Source organism: Trichosurus vulpecula, chromosome 5, assembly GCF_011100635.1.
Source record: "Trichosurus vulpecula isolate mTriVul1 chromosome 5, mTriVul1.pri, whole genome shotgun sequence".
Lineage (NCBI taxonomy): Eukaryota > Metazoa > Chordata > Mammalia > Diprotodontia > Phalangeridae > Trichosurus > Trichosurus vulpecula.
Genome location: NC_050577.1, coordinates 49,014,675 through 49,031,831, shown reverse-complemented (window position 1 = coordinate 49,031,831; position 17,157 = coordinate 49,014,675). Strand labels below are relative to the sequence as shown.

Sequence of the window (17,157 nt, the reverse complement as noted above, 5' to 3'; positions counted from 1 at the left end):
GAGAGAGCTCTATGCCCCACCTCTCTGCTTTGGGTCTTTCTGTCACCCTCTCCCTCACCTCTGCCTCTAGCTTCCTTCAGAGCTTGGGTGCTGCCTCCTATGGGGCCTCCTTAAAATGTCACATTTATCTTCTACATCGAGCAATGCGCTTTGGCCTTACTCTCCCAGAACAAGCTCTGCTATTCCCCGAGTTATTGGGGATGCCTCTTCTCTAATAATGTTGGCTTAACCCCCACCACCCCCACTGTTATCCACCTGTGAGTGACAAGTGCTCCAGTTCCATTTAAGCGTATAACATCAATTTGCTTTTTGAATAGGATATTCACTTCAAAGACATAGCAGTAACAAGCATGCCCCACCCCAGTACCTTGGGCCACAGTCTCCCCTATACTATTGTTCCTGCTCTCCCTCTCTTGCTACTGAGAACACACCGTCCTTGCTGCCATCCAGACTCTTCCCCTAAGGAGAATAGCATCTCATTTGGCATCATTTCTACAAAGCCATGGTACCACTAAAGTCAATTCCAAATATGGCATTGATGCTAGATAGATAGATGAATCCTCAACTCAGCTACCCCAGGCAGGATACTGTACTTCTGAACTTCCAGATACCTGGATGGCTCCTTCTCCTGACTTTTTGAATCTCCCAAGGCTGGAGGCTTCTGCTTCATCTCCCTCACCAAAAACAGAGGAACAAATGTAAAGGCAACAGCCCAAAGCCTCTCCCCATGTCGCAGCACAGTTTCTCATCAGTCACAATCATCAAAGGCATCAAAACCAAAAGGAAGAAAACCAACCGACCATTCAAGTGTGTTCTGGGGTGGGGGAGGGGGGGAGGCCCAGAGATGGGAGAAAGAGTCCTGTGTGATGAGAACAGTGGGAACGCTGAGCATAGCAGTTTAGAGCACAGAGTGTAAAGAAGGAGAGTAAATTGGCATTGTAGATTAGCCTGGAAAGGGAGGAGATTGCATTTTGACCTAGAAGCAAAACCAAGTCACTGGAGCTTTTTAAACAGGGAGTGGCATGGCCAGTCAGCCTTGTACTTTAGACTGCGTGGGGGATGGATCAGAGAGGACAGAGATTCCATCCAGAGTTCTGGACCTGCAACGCCTCTTCCACACTGGACATCTCCACCTGGATGTGCCGCTGGCAGATCGAGCTCAGCCTGTCCGAGACAGCCCATTTTGGTGGCGGTGGTTCAGTTTTTTTCAGTCTTGTCGGACCCTTCATGACCTCTTTGGGGGTTTTCTTGGCAAACATACTGGAGTGGTTTTCCTTTTCCTTCTCTCACTCATTTTACAGATTAGGAGACTGAGGCAAACAGGGTGAAGTGACTTGCCCAGGGTCACACAACTGATAAAGAGTCTGAGGCCAGATTTGAACTCAAGAAGATGAAGATTCTGTCTCCTTTTTACAAGTGTGGAAACTAAACCCCATCTGTTTCCTAAGAAATCTTTCCTACTAAAAGGTTACCCCTTGATCCAAGATAATTCCAAGGGACTCAAGACGTAACAAACTGAACCTCATCCAGAGAAAAACTGTGGAATCTGAATGCAGATGGAAGCATACGATTTTCACTTTGTGTTTTTTTTTTCTTGTGGTTTTCCCCTTTTGTCCTGAGTCTCCTTTCACAACATGACTAATGTGGAAATGTATTTAACATGATTATACAGGTATAACCTATATCAGATTGCCTGCTGTCTTGAGGAGGGTGGAGGGAAGGAAGGGAGGGGGAAAAATTTGAAGCTCAAAAATCTTAGAAAGATGAATGTTGAACACTATCTTTAGATGAATAAAATACTACTAAGTAAAAGTTACCCCTCTTTCTGTCCAGGGCACCATGGTGCTTCCGGTCACCCAGGTTTACAACCTCAGAGGCATCCTAGAGTCAATCCCCTTCATCACATGTCCAGGTCTTGTTGGTTCTCCCCATCGCCCCTGTTATTCCACCTCCTCAGTATTTCTCACATCTGACCACAGTGTCCGACTACTACCAGCACCAGAGTCCAGTCCTCCATCATGTATAGCCTCGCCAGTGGTGATAGCCTCCTAACTAATCTCCCTATACCCTCTCACACCTCTACAATCTGGCCTCAACACCACTACAGCATCGATGTTCCTAAACACAGGTACAGCTATGTCCCTCCTCCAGTCTGGAAGCTGGAGCCCCCCTTTGTCTTTAGGACAAAGTACAAAAGACTCTGTCTGGCATTCAAAGAGCTTCCTGATCCAGGGACCAATGACATTCCAGTCCCAAGGGCCACTAACTCTTCCTTCTTTGCCACATTTCATCTTCTGTTTTTGTGCCTTTGAACAGACCTTCTCACATTGACTGAGATTGTCCCTCATGCCTCCCCCTCTCCCGTCACTTTAGCCTCTTGGAAGCCTTCAAATTTCAGAGACTGAAGTGCTGTCTCCTCTATCAGGGCCCATCTCATAGTGCCCAACCCCTACCAAACCATTTATATTTTAAATATATCCTGCATTTACTTGTCTGGGAGCAGGTTGTATCCCCCAGTAGGATATAAGTAAGGCCGAGGACATTCTCACTTTCATATTTCTATCTCCAGTGCCTAGCATCATACCTGACACATAGTAGTTGAATGAAAAAAATATTAAATACTATGCCCTACTTAGGGCAGCTAGGTAGAACAGGATAGAGCACCAGGCTCCTGAGTTCAAATGGGGCCACAGACACTTAACTAGCCATGTGTGACCTTGGGCAAGTCATTTAACCTTGTTTGCCTCAGTTCCCTCCTCTGAAAAATGAGCTGAGAAGAAAATGGCAAATCACTCCAATATTTTTGCAAAGAAAACCCCCAAATGGGGTCATGAAGCACCAGACATGACTAAAACTGAGCACCAACAAATATGCTACTTGTAACTGGTATAAAAACAGAAGAGTGAGATGGTCCCTGCTCTCTACCTGGAGGAGACAACCCCTAGAGGGGAGCAGAGCTACAGGGCAGATGGAAAGGTTCTGGGGACCACAGGGTGGGGGCAGCAGAGCAGACAGGCCCTGCTATCCTAATGACAGTATCTTATGTACGGGTATTTATTTTTTCAATTTGTGGTTGATAACACTAAAGATCAGAGAGGCAGATGTAAACATCTTTCCCACGATGACACAGACACTAAAAACATCAGAGGCAGAATTAAAAATCAGTCCTCCACTAACTGGAAGTTCAGTCTTTGTATCAGTCAGTTGATCAACAAGCATTTATTAAGCACCTGCTGCATAATAGGCACCATAATAATCCCTGGGGATGCAGAGAAAGGCAAAACATAAGAAGCCCCCACTCTCAAGGAGTCAACAGCTTAATGGTGGAGGAGACAACTATGTACAAATACAATATATACAGGATAAATTGGAGATAATACTAGAGACAAGCCATTAAGATTAAGTAGGACTGGGTAAAGCTTCTTGCAGAAGACAGGACGTTAGCTGAGACTCGAGGAAAGCCAGGGAAGCCAGGAGGCAGAGATGTGGCAGGCAAGTGTTCCAGGCATCAGGTACATTCAGGGAAAGTGCTTGGAGTTAGGAAATGGATTTTAAGAGTGTATGGATGAATTGGAAATCAAAGGGATGCCCATCAATTGGGGAATGGCTGAACAAGCTGTGGTATATTAAGGTAATGGAATACTATTGTGCCATAAGAAATGGGGATGATACGGACTTCATAACAACCTGGATAAACCTACACGACATAATGCTGAGTGAGCGGTGCAGAGCCAGGAGAACATTATACACAACCACAGATATATGGATTCCGTGAGGACCAACCCTGACAGTCTTTGCTCTTCTCAGCAACACAAGGTGCAAGGACAACTCCAAAGGACTCACGATGGAGAATGCTATCTACATCCAGAGAAAGAACTATGAAGTTTGAATGCAGATTGAGGCATACTTCATACTTGCCTTTTTTTTTCTCTTTTGTTTTTGTTTTTGGGTTTTGGTTTTGGTTTTTTTTTTTGGTTCTGTTTCTTCTTTCTCATGATTCATTCCATTGGTCATAATTCTTCTCCACAACTTGACTAGTGTATAAATTAATTTAATGTGAAGTTATACATGGTAGTTATATGAGATTCCATGCCGTCTTGGGGAGGGAGGGGGGAGGAAGGGGAGAAAATCTGGAACTCAAAATTATGTAGAACCATGTGTTGTAAACTAAAAATAAAAAAAATAAAAATAAAATTAAAAAAAAAGAAAGTCAGGTTGTCTAGAAAAACATAAAAAAAAAGAGTGTATGGATGAGAGGTTTGAGAAGGTAGAAAAGGACCAAATTATGAAGAGCTGTAAAAGCCAAACAGGATTTGATATTTCATCCTGGAGGTAACAGAGAACCACTGGAGTTGGTTGAATGGCAAGGTCAGATAAAGGACTTAAGGAAGATCAGTTTGACAGTGACCACTGCATAGATCTGAGGTTTTGCTTACTAGAGCCAGCCAACCTGCCTGGGGATGGATGACCCCAAATCTCCAGTTTGATGGCTCTCGTTTCATCTCCAGCTTCTGCCCTGGCAGAGACCATGTTCTCTTCACTTCTTCCCTTGCTAACACATTGTGTGTCTCCTTATTACCTCTTCCCTCCCTCTCTCACTTCCTCATTCTACCTCCCAACCAGACCTGAAGGCTTTGGCAGGTGACCAGAGAAACAGATCACAGAATCATTGTATCTGAGCTGGGAAGAGTCCTTAGAAACCACCGAGTGTAACTGTGTAATTTTAGTGATAAAGAAACTAAAGGTCCCAGGAGGCTAATTAACTTGTCCAATATTTGTGTGCACATACCCATTAAGTAGCAGGGTCAGGATTTGAACCCAGCCCCTGTGAAGCGTTCCCTGATTCTTAGAGTTGTTTACATTCTCTCAACTAAACTGGATACCCTACTTTAAGGTTTTCAAAACACTTTAATATGTGCATTATTCCATTTTGATCCTCACATCAGCCCTTCAAGTGAGGGATTTTTATTAACCCCAGATGACGGATAGGTACCACCTCCTTCCAGAGGTTCAGAAAGGTTGAAGTGATTTTTTCAAGGGTCATACAAGTAGGAAATGGCCAAGCCAGAATTTGAACCCAGGGACTCTGAGTCCAACTTCAGCAGCAGTGTGTGAAGACTTGCCAGGATTCAGGGGCCACACTCAGTGAGACTGTGAAATCAAGAGTGAATACCGTATATCCCAAGTACATGGCTCACTGCTCTGCCTCTGATTGCTTAGTGAAGATTTCATGGCATCACCAAATTTTAGAGTTAGAAGAGATCTCCACCAGCACATTGGTCCAACTCACCCCTTTCGGGGCATACCCACTGCGCATATGCATCCACCAGTCACTCAGTCTCAGCTCAAGCACTTCCAGTTCAAGGGCACCTTCCCTTCTTGAGGCCACCCATTCCACTTTTGGACAGCTCCAACTGGCACAGAATGTTCCTTGGCATATGTATAAATACTCAAGCAATCATCATAAAATGCTACACAGGTTGTGGTCTTTTTTTACTTGCTACATTGCTCGAAAAATTAGGGTGTTGGTTGTTTTTTAAAATAATTGGTTCAATTGTGTTTCTAATAAACCCTTTTACACATGGGAAATTTTGTTCTTCATGACAAATGTCAATTAATCAACACTGAAACTAAATATGGTATAGCTCTCAAAATCACCTCCACAAATTTGAGCCATTTATATCTTGATCAGATAGAATAAAAACATATTAGAAGATGTATACACTTGAGACAAATATTGCCTGAAGAGCCATTAATTAGCTACTGCTGCCAATCATATAATCAAGGATGAAGAGTTGTGGGGGCAGGGAGTGGCTCATCTTAAGTAAATGGTGGTAAGAAAATTAAGCCAGAAATTGGTTTTATTGAAATTTTAACAAAATAAAAAACAACCCCAAAGGATCATTTGCCCTATGCTTCCTTATGACTCTCTCCTTATGTTATGGCAACATAAAAAGATAACTATGAAGAATATGAGAAAATATTAAAATATATGTAGTAACTGATGCAAATTAAAATAAATAGAACCATAATAGCACACACATTGATATCTACCTACCCATCTGTACAACTACTTATACACCAGCTGTTGATAGAGACCAGCTCATTACAACAATTCCATCATTCTAAAATAAAGCTACAGTAAAAATATTCATATTTATAGACCCAATGACACAAACGTTTCATAAGGTTTCATTTTATTTCTGTTGAGTATTTATAATTTGAATAACTTGGTACAAAGCTTTAGAGCTGTGACTTTATCAACCAGTTCTTGTATCCCTGTTATAGTTATTATTCTTATAAGTTGGTCTTGCAATACAGCAGGATTTAGCGGTGGATCCTTTTCCACTCTCCATATGTTGAGTGCCTCAAGAATTGCTTCTTCCTTAGTACCAATCCTAAAGTTGAGGGAAAAAAATCTTTAATTTTTATTATCATAAAATGATGAGCTAACAGTTATCATCATCATCATCATTTTATTCCTAACTCTTCTGCCATGTGTTCTTGGGTAAGTCCCCCTTTTTTCTGCACTAGACTTCCCTTTTTTCTACTACTACTACTACTACTGCAGATATCTTGAATATACAATTCTTACAGGAAAACAATGCCTACATTTTCATTAAACACAAATGCCACACTTTCTATCCTTACCAAGAATACTCTAAAATTAGCACTTGTCTCAGAGAAGCCTTAACAAATACATAGCAGCTAAATCTGAAATTCTAGGGCCATTGCAGACTTCTCTTGAATGTTGTTCTCAGGGCCTGGACTCTGGGGTGGTGATCCCTAGAGGACTCAAAGACACACAAGAGAGCTATGCTACGTGCCCAAAACAACTGCCTCTGAGCTCTCCAAATCCATCAGTCTTGTTTGACAACTCCTCATCCTCTCTTCAGTCCAACAGTTGGCAAGAGCACAATGTTCATCAATCAATCAGCAAGTGCCAGACATGATTCAGGTACTGCGCTAGGCCTCCAGAGAAGAGATACAATGAATGAGACAATCCCTACTCTGAAGGAACTTGCATTCTAGCTGGGGAGGTGACAAGGAGATACACACGCACACATAGGTATGTGTGTATGTATTTATATGTGTGTATTGGATAAATATAAAGAAAATATATAAAAACAAATTCAAGGTTATGAAGTGCAAAATGATTTGGGAGAGAAGGCACCAGCTGTTGGGGGCATCAGGAAAGGCTTCATCTGGAAGATCCAAGCAAGGGGAGTGCGGAGAGCAAAGCCATGGAGACGGGAGCTGGAACATTGCATATAAAAAGGCCATTTTGGCTGGCTTCAAGAATGGGAAAGGGAGTGATGTCTAATGAGGCTAGAAAGAAAGGAAGGAAATAAGCATTTATTGAGAGCCTACTGTGTGCCAGAAACAGTGCTAAACACTTTAGTAAGATCTCATGTGATCCTTACAATAAGCCTGTGCAGTTGGGGCCAAGTTGTGAGGGGCTTTGAAAACTAAGCAAAGAAGTTCATCTTTATCTTGAAAGCAATAGGAAGCCATTGAAATTGACTGAGTAGGGGAGTCATATGGTCAGTTTTGCATTGAAGGAAATGACTTTGGCAGCAGTGTATAGAATGGCCTGGAGTGGTGAGGGACTTAGGCAGGGGACCAATTAGGCCACAGTAACCTAGGGAAAAGGCACTGAAGGACTGACCTAAGGGAGCAAGTGCAGGGCAAAGGGGTCAGATGGGAAGAGATGGTGTGCAGGCATAAGAGTTAGCAGCGGATTGGTTATGTGGGCTGAGGGAGATGGAGGAGCTAAGGGGAAGGCCAATGTTAGGAACTTGAAGCACTAGCAGAATTGTGGTGCCTTCTACAGAAATAGAGACAATTTAGAAGAGGGGAGGGTTTGGGGAAAAGGTAATGAATTCTATTCTGGATTTGTTGCTTTTGAGATGTCTCTTTTGTTGTTCAGTCATTTCAGCTGTGTCTGACTCTCCATGACCCCATTTGGGGTTTTCTTGGCAAAGATACTGGAATGGTTTGCCGTTTCCTTCTCCAGCTCATTTTACTGATAAGGAAACTGAGGCCAAAAGGGTGAAGTGACTTGACCAAGGTCATACAGCTAGCAAGTAAGTGGGAAGATCAGTGCTCTGACCTTCCCACACAGCCCTATTTGCTCTTCTGACAGCTAGGCTGCCTGTTTCTCTGAACTAACACAAATGGAGTTTTGCTTTAAAATTTTAAGTTACCAAACAGCTGGTACAATATTATTATTGCTGCTGTATGCTAGTGAAAAATGTTTCCATATTGGAACATCATATTACCTTAATATTGTATAGGTCACAATGTTACTATTCAGCTTTTATGATCATTAAATTGCTGGATTCTCCTATTCATACTTCAACAATAAAGGATAAATGTTAGTTTACTGAAGCCATTCCTAGAGCAGAGATATTTCTCTCTTGAAAGTAGTGAATGAGCTTGGCTCTCTGGCAAGCAGGATATGTGAAATTCAAACAATCATGTGGAATGCAAAACATCAGTTGTTAATGGCCTAAAAAAGTAAACCACAACCTGTTGGGTGAACAAGAAGCAATTAGCTATCTTACCTTAAGTATAAACAGAAGATAATTCATCACTTTATAAATTATTTTTACTTTGTTTTGTGATATATGTTGTTGCTTCAGTCATGTCTGACTCTTCATGACCCCTTGTGGGGTTTTCTTGGCAGAGATACTGGGGTGGTGGTTTGCCTTTTCCTTCTCCAGCTCAACTTATAGATCAGGAACTGAGGCAAAAGGTGAAGTGACTTGCCCAGGGTCATACAGCTAATAAGTGTCTGAGGCTGGATTTGAACTCAAGAAGAGGAGTCTTCTTGATTCCCAGCCCAGTGTTCTATCTAAGTGCACCACTTAGCTGAGTTTCAAATATGTATATTGTCATAAAATAGCTGCCGCTTATTTAGCATTATAAAGCTTGCCACTTGCTTTACATGCATTATCTCATTTATATACATGGACACATGCTTTCCATTGAAAGGGAGAACTACAAATCTTGTTATGCAAAAGTACCTCTTCATGAGAACTTCAATCACTGGCTTCTTCAATTGTAGCTTTTGGCAGAAGAACTCAAAGTGCACTCCAGACAGATTGCGAGAAACTATCCTGAACAACTTCTGCAAAATTTTCTCTGAAAATAAAGACAAGGGAAGTTTTAAGACACCTTCATTTGACAAGGATCTTCCATTTTAAATTAACATCATATATGTCTTACTAAGGAATGTTTCTGTATTTTATGTTATTAACACGCATATCTCTGATGTTCACAACAATTTAAAGAAAAAGAACAGCCACTGATTGACAGCTTCTCCCATCCTGTGACCCTGCTTTATTTCTCTCAGCAATATCATCATTATATAACTTTAGAGGTAAAAGATACCTCAGAGACAATTCAATCCAAACTCCCATTTTCTAGCTCAGGAATCTGAAGCATAGAGAGATTAAGCAGCTGGCCAAATTCACATAGAGTTTATGCCTGAACCAGGATACTGATTCTTGAGTCTTGTAATTTTTCTACTAGTGTTTAAACAGAGCTGTCTTCTCTGTCCCAAGTGATCTCTGATTGGCTTACAATGTCCCTGACCAAATTTGAAAGTCGTTGCTTCCCAACCTTCTCCACTATTTGAGTTTTCCATTTCCTCCATTTAATTAAGAGCCAACTTGGTTAAACTGATCTTCAGCAAGGACTCAATTTTAGAAGACTTTTGAAGTGGATGATGAATATAAATGCAATTTTTATAACGACTTTGGAGGTTGAGGAGAATGAGAAGGGATAGGGATAGGATAGGGGAAAAATGGAAAGAAAAGAAATGAAAGAGGACCATTAAGCAGCCTATTTTAAAATACAGAGAAGAGAACAGAAGAAAGACTAGAAAGAAGAACAAACAAGCTGGATATCTTTGAAAGCAACAAATTGAACTTATATGCCTAAAAGAAAAGCAAGCTGTATATAGTGGTGATCTGCAGTTTCATGTACAATCCTTTTCTCTTCCATTATATATATGGAAATGCCCATTTTATCTGGGGTTTGTCAAGTTCAGAATAAAAATGATTTTTAAAAAATATAAGTACAATGTTTTATGAGTCTTCACAAAAATCCCAAATACTAGATGGCAAACGTTATTTCTTTCTTACCAGAGGAAGGTAACAAAAGTTTGTACAATGCCTAGATCCCCTGACTTCTAAGTAGCTCTCTAAACACTAAGTTGTATTAGAGATTGGAAGGTCAAGATTCCAGTCCTGGCTACTTTGAATTTCGCATGTATTTTGTTGTATTGTTTGTGAATTATGAGTCCTTTTATGTGTTTTGCATTTTCTGTATGAAAGAACAAAAGCTATCCTTTCCTACAATTGTACATTGTAACCTCTAATTCTTATACAGGATCTGAGTACCTACTTACCCACAAATATGGAGAACTACACATAAGCCATATTCACACTATGCATAAGCTACATTCAGAGATTTTTCTGTAGCAAACTCTGGGTAGGGACATAATGAGCCAAAGAGACATGAATTTGGGGGTCAGCAACCAAGATTGAACTTGGTCTATGATATCTTAGGGAGCTGGACTATGGGTTACATCTATAAGAGGAAAGGCTAGGACCAGACAATGTTTAAGGTTTCTAAATGCCACAACAGACTGATTCTCAGGCCTCCTCAAGAGCTTAAGTAACTATAATTTACATCAGACAGTAGTATTTCTGTGGCCATTAACAGGCTAGTTATCCCTCTCTCCCATTCTCTTTCTTTCATAGTTTGGGCTGGTAAAAGCTCCTTGTACCACAGCAATTATGCTTGTTGAAAATCTTTTAGGAGGTTTCCCCGCTCAGATCAATGCAACAACCAATCTTGATTCCTGCAAACTGATTAATGAAACATTCTCTCTCTCCTCTCAGGAGATAAGAGGTGGACTATAGGGACAGAATGGGGCATATGCCCTCGTACATGCTCAGCAAGTTGTTTTGCTTAATTGTACCTCTTTGTTACAAGGGGGAGGGATGTGGGGGGGTGTGTGTGTGCATCTGTATGTGTGAGATGGGGTAATGGAGGTGGCATCAAGAAATGACAACAATGTCAAAAACATCAAATATATCTTTTAAAAAAGCTTCTAGGGATAGGCAGCAGCAATAGAAAATGTGCGCAGGATATTATACTAACAGAATTTGTAGCCAAAAGGATGTTATTTTGGGAAATACTAGTCTATTTGCTACAACTGTTGGACAAGAACGCCTCAGATCCTAATACTTTTGATGCCATATGGATCCAATCTCCTGTTGCCTCTGTAGGCCACCTGCCCTGACTGTTAGACAGGACTTATTATGGTTACGGTGGTCATAGAACGGAGCAGGTGATGGCTAATCTGAGCCTGGCCATAATGAGTACAAATGAATCAGTGAATGTGTCAGTGAGGTCCTTGAATGGAAGGAATCATTCTTTAAAAACAAGAAAAAAAATTTTAATTGATACCCTTTTTTCAAATTGCTATCACTTCCAAATGACCATCTTCAAAGCTACTCCCCAATGGAACCCTTCCTTGTAACAAAGAAATAAAGAAAAATCCTAATACATTGGCCACATCTGAAGATACAGGCCATATTCCACACCTATGGTCCACTACTTCTCTAACGAGAGGCAAGATTCATGGGAAGGAATCATTCTTGTTTCTCGAGGTGGGGGTGGGGTCTTCTACCTTTTGTATTTACTAGTACAGATCTTGTCTTAAGGACCAGAATTATTGGTATTATATCTTAAGCTCACAGAAAAGATAGGCATGCCTTCATTTTTATCACTTAGTCATCCAAGCAACAAGCATTCATTAACCACTATGTGCCAGCCACTGGAGATACAAATAGAAAAGGAAGATAGCCCGTGCCTTCTACAGGAAATGTATATTTATATATGTTCAGAGATAAGTATGCAGAGGATATATACAAAATCAAGACATAGTATTTACATATATACATAATACATACATGTAACAACAACACATAGTAACAACTAAAGAAACCAGGAATGACCTTTAGGAAGAGGTGATACATATCTAACAACTACCTTTGTTATTTGCAAATGATATATTTATTCATTCAATCAGTAAGCATTTAGTAAGTACAAGCCGGCACTGGGCTAGGTTCTAAGGATACAAAAAGAAACAGCCCTTGCACCATGAGCAGCTGACATTGAACTGAGGGGGAGAGGTTGGGGGAACCATTATATGCACACAGAAGTCAGGACTAAATATATACAAAGTCATCTCAACTGATTCTTTTACAAAGTACTCATTCGTCACCTACCGTCTCTGTCTTCAGCTTTCTGTAGATAATGTCCAATAACATTTAATGCCTTCCCTTTACAGACTTCAGGTGGAGGTTTAATCAAAGGATTGTCATCAAAATTTATTTCCCTCAGTGAAGAAAGATTATTGAGACTATTAGGCAATGTTGTCAGATGATTTCCTAGTGAAAAAAAAAAAACATCAGTAGTCAAATTGTGCTTTCAGTGAAAGAAAATTACAGAGACATTCAATCAATAGTTATTAAGGCCAAGGCTTTAAAAAATCTAGACTCTGTTAATCACATCAACAGCCCCTCTACTGCTCGTTAGTTTTTTCTCTCCATAAAGTGGGATAGCTGCCAAGAGGGGAAAGGAAAGCTCTACAGAGAGAAGGTGGTATTCCTGTGGCTCCCTTCCTTTTCTGGGGGAAAAATAATTCTGAAATGCCTACTCTGTACAAAGCATTGGCCCAGCTGTAGAGGATACATAAAGGGAACAGTCTCTGCCCTCAAGGAGTTTACATTCTACTGAAGCATATAACAGATACAGAGATAAGTACATTACTTATATGGGTAGGGGGGGATGAGGGCAAAGAAGAGATGATACAGAGTACACTGGAAAGATTGGAGAAGGGAGGAGACATTCTCAGCAGGGGAGTAGGAGGAGGCAGGGCAATCTACAGGGAGGAGGTAGCATTGGAGCTAAGCCATGAAGGAAGGAAGACAGGCATGTGGAAAGTGGAGATGGGGGAGAGAACACTGAAAACAACAGCTAAAATGGATACCCCACTTTAAGGTTTTCAAAACACTTTAATATATGCATTATTCTATTTTGATCCTCACATCAACCCTTCAAGTGAGGGATTTTTATTAACCCCAGATGACTGATAAGTACCACCTCCTTCCAGAGGTTCAGAAAGGTTGAAATGATTTGTTCAAGGGTCACACAAGTAGGAAATGGCCAAACCAGAATTTGAACCCAGGGACTCTGAGTCCAACTTCAGCAGCAGTGTGTGGAGACTTGCCAGGATTCAGTGGCCACACTCTGGAGGGCCCACTCAGTGAGACTGAAAACAAGAGTACCGTATATCCCAAGTACATGGCTCACTGCTCTGCCTCTGATTGCTTAGTGAAGATTTCATGGCATCACCAAATTTTAGAGTTAGAAGAGATCTCCACCAGCACATTGGTCCAACTCACCCCTTTCAGGGCATACCCACTGCGCATACCCATCCACGAGTCACCCAGTCTCAACTCAAGCACTTCCAGTTCAAGGGCACCTTTCCTTCTTGAGGCCATCCATTCCACTTTTGGACAGCTCCAACTGGCACAGAATGTTCCCTGGCATCGAGCCCAACTTTGCCCTTCTGCAACTTTCACTCACTGCTCCTGGTTCTGCTCACTGGGGCCAGGGAGAACAAGGGTAGTCTTTGTTTCATGTCCTAGCCCTTCATATGCTTAACAACAGCTATCATATCTCCCCCTGAGGCTTTTCTTCTATGGGTTAATATGTCCATTTCCATCAAATGGTCCTCATATGAGATGGACCCAAGGCACACAGTGACCATTCCAGTTGCCTTCTGGACATTCCTTCCTAAACAGTGGCCCTCAAAATTGAACTCAATCCTCCAGAGGACTAAGGAGAGAAGCACTATTAGCCTTTCCCTCCTGGAAGGTAGATGATCACTTTTAGTGAAGTCTACAATTTCTTTAGTTTTTATGGCTACCATCATACCCTAATAACTCATGTGGAAATCATAGCCTCCTCAAGGCCCTCAATTTTTCTCAGACAAGCTATTTAGACAAGAAAGATGGATAAACTAGGCCTCCCCCAATTTGTTCTTGTGAAGTTGATTTTTTGAACCCAAGCATAATCTATACATTTATCCTAGCGAATTCCTTTTATATGATTTAGCCCCCATTCTAGCTTGGCAAGATCATTTTGTATCCTGACTTGTCATCTAATAGGAAGCTCTCCCTCCCAGCTTTGTGGCATCTGTAAACTGAATGAGCAGGCCATCTATACTTTATCTAAGTCATTGATAAAAATGTGAAACAGCGAAAGGCCAAGCACTGATTCCTGGACATGCTACTATTTGAAATTGGACCACTGATGACTCCTCTTTGAGTCTCACCATTCAACCAGCTTGGAACCTATCTAATTGCCAGGCTCACCTCTCTCATCTTTACATGCTTAGCATGTGGTACTTTGTCCTACACTTAGCTTGAATCTAGGGACATTGTGTCTGCAACATTCTGATTAACCAGGTTAGTAACATTTTCCCAAAGAAGAAATCAGGTAAGTCTGGCATAGCTATAATGAGAACATGCTGGCTCTTTGTGATCACTGATTCCTTTGCTAGATATCCACTAATCATCACTTGGATAACTGGGACAGCTAGGTGGTACAGTGGATAGAATACCTAGCCTAGAGTCAGGAAGAATTCAATTCTGAATTCAATCTGGCCTTGGATTCTTACTAGCTGTGTGACCTTGGGCAAGTCACTTAACCTCTGTTTGCCTCAGTTTCCTCATCTGTAAAATAGGGGCTAATAACAGTACCTACCTCCCAGAATTGTTGTAAGGATCAAAGCACTTAGCACAGTCTCTGGGTACCCCACAAATGTAAAAACGACAACCAAAACCAAAAAATCTTGAATGAGCTATTCTAGAATTCACCCAAGAATCAAATTTAAATTCCTTCACTGACAATTTGCAGATGCTAATCCATAGCTTCCCAAAGTGGGCAATACCACCCCCCAGAAGAGGCACTGGAATGATCCAGGGGGGCAGTAGTAGCCTTGGGTGCAATGAGGAATACTGAATAAAAATAAGGAGGCCGTGGAAGCATAAGCGAAGAAGAAAAGATAAGAAAATTTTGAAAAACCATTCGTGTGTGTTTCATCTATTATGTGACAGAGTTAAAGTCGCCCTGATTGCATTATTTTCCACATAAAAACACAAAATGCAAGTTGTAATCCATCAGTGGTCAAGTCAGCCAACAGGTCTTAACAAGCAAGTGTTGGCAGGCAAATGTGTTGCACGTTGTCGGGAAGTCTAACATGCGTCAGCAGGAATATGTGTGTAATAACTTGTTTACAATACAATACTATATGGTTACATGATGCAATATTGTGTCATCAAAATTTCAATGCCAGAAAACCCCCCACAAATTTACAATAAATTATTAAATTTAAGATGTATCATTTTTTTAAAAAAATTATATTTTTTGAAATGATGTGAATTTCAAAAAATATGTATATGTGTGTGTGTGTGTGTGTGTGTTAAAGGGTTAAAGAAAGTAGATTTCCAGGAGGGCACTGAGTAATTTTTTTCTAAAGGAAGTGGTAGGCCAGAGAAGTTTGGCAACCTCTGCTTTAATCTCTTTCCCTTTTAGAAAGTTAGGATGACATGTGTCCTTTTGGCATTTACCTTGTATTAGATATGCTAAGCACAGGGGATACAAAAGAAATAAAAGCCATTTCCTACCTTCCAGTTTATATTCTGCTAGGGAAATTAAGTCATTCTCAAAGCTCATAGAAAACTCACTTTCTGTGCTTGAGATGTGAGACCCAACAATTCAATAATTCACTGTCTACTGAAGGCAGCCGGAGGAAGTCTCCCAACCATGCAGACTGGGGACATTATGAAGTCATGTTCAAGAACTCTGAAATTCCCTTGTTTGACCATCAGCCATTGGCTTTTCTCTTCTCCCTTTGCCTCCCTTTCCATAACCCTACTCTTTATCTTCACTGTGACCTCTAATCCCTTGACCTCTCAGTTTTCTCCCGAGCCATTTCTCCTGCAATAGCCACTCTCTCCTCTTCTCCCCATCTTGACTTCTTGGTGAACCCATTTAACTCTACACTCTTTCTCTTTTGAATCATTAGTCCCTTTATCATATCCCCAATTATGCCAAGCCAAGCCTCACCCTTGGATCACTCCCACCATTCATGACCTTCACTCTTACATATGTAGGTGGAGAAAAGGTGGAGAAAATTACACAACTGTTCTCACTAACTATAAATTTATGTTACATACCTCCAAACTGGGCCCTCACTGCTGTTAGGCCATCTTACTATACCTCCCTTATCAGCTCATACTCTTACTCTCCACAGCAGCTCTTCTAAACCTTTTCATGCCTCCAGAAATCTCCCATGGTTCCTCCTCCCCACCCCCACTCTCTCAGCTGAGAACCTTGCCTCATACTTTATGGAAAAAAATTGAGGCTATTCACCATGAGCTCCCTCTTATTCCCTCTTACTCATCTCCTGTCACTCGGGTGCCTTCTGCCACTCTCTTCTCCTTCACCCCTTGATCTCACATGATGACATGGCCTTACTCCTTATCAGGGCTAACCCCTCTATTTGTTCAAGTGATCCCATTTCATCCCACCTCCTCCAGCAGATTGACCCCTCTGTCTTCCCCACCTTATTACTTATCTTCAGTCACTCCCTCTCTACTGGCTCATTCCCTACTGCCTATAAACATGCCCATATCTCCCCCATCCCGAAAAAACCCTCACCTGATCTTTCCATCCCTACTATCATCCTTTATCTCTTCTGCCCTTAGTACATAAACTCTTCAAAAAGGCTGACTGCAATCAGTGCCTCCAATTTCTCTCCTCTTACTCTCTTCTTAAACCCCTTACAATCTGGCTTCCAATTTCACCAATTTGAGGAAACTGCTCTCTCCAAAGTTTCCACTGATCTCTTAGGTGCCAAATCCAGTGGCCTTTCCTCAAACCTCTTCCTCCTTGACTTCTCTGCAGCCTTTGATACTCTCTCCTCCTTCTCTCTAGGTTTGTGGAACACTGCTCTCTCCTGGTTTTCCTCCTACCTATCTGCTCACTCTTCCATCTCCTTTGCTG

The 17,157-nt window shown here is 41.4% G+C and overlaps 1 protein-coding gene across 2 annotated transcripts in view; it reads right to left on the bottom strand.

Moving 5' to 3' along the window:
• Positions 1–6,183: 6,183 nt before the first annotated feature.
• The window catches only part of LRRD1 (leucine rich repeats and death domain containing 1), a 30,959-nt gene continuing 19,985 nt past the window's right edge, over positions 6,184–17,157 (bottom strand). The window contains exons 6-8 of one of the 2 annotated variants that reach the window (XM_036758634.1): positions 12,309–12,470; positions 9,030–9,147; positions 6,184–6,398 (exon numbers count right to left, since the gene is read on the bottom strand). In XM_036758634.1, coding sequence (XP_036614529.1) covers positions 6,215–6,398; positions 9,030–9,147; positions 12,309–12,470 — 464 coding nt within the window. In that variant the 3' untranslated portion in view covers positions 6,184–6,214. The remainder of the gene's footprint in view (positions 6,399–9,029; positions 9,148–12,308; positions 12,471–17,157) is intronic. The other variant, XM_036758635.1, reaches the window with a different exon arrangement.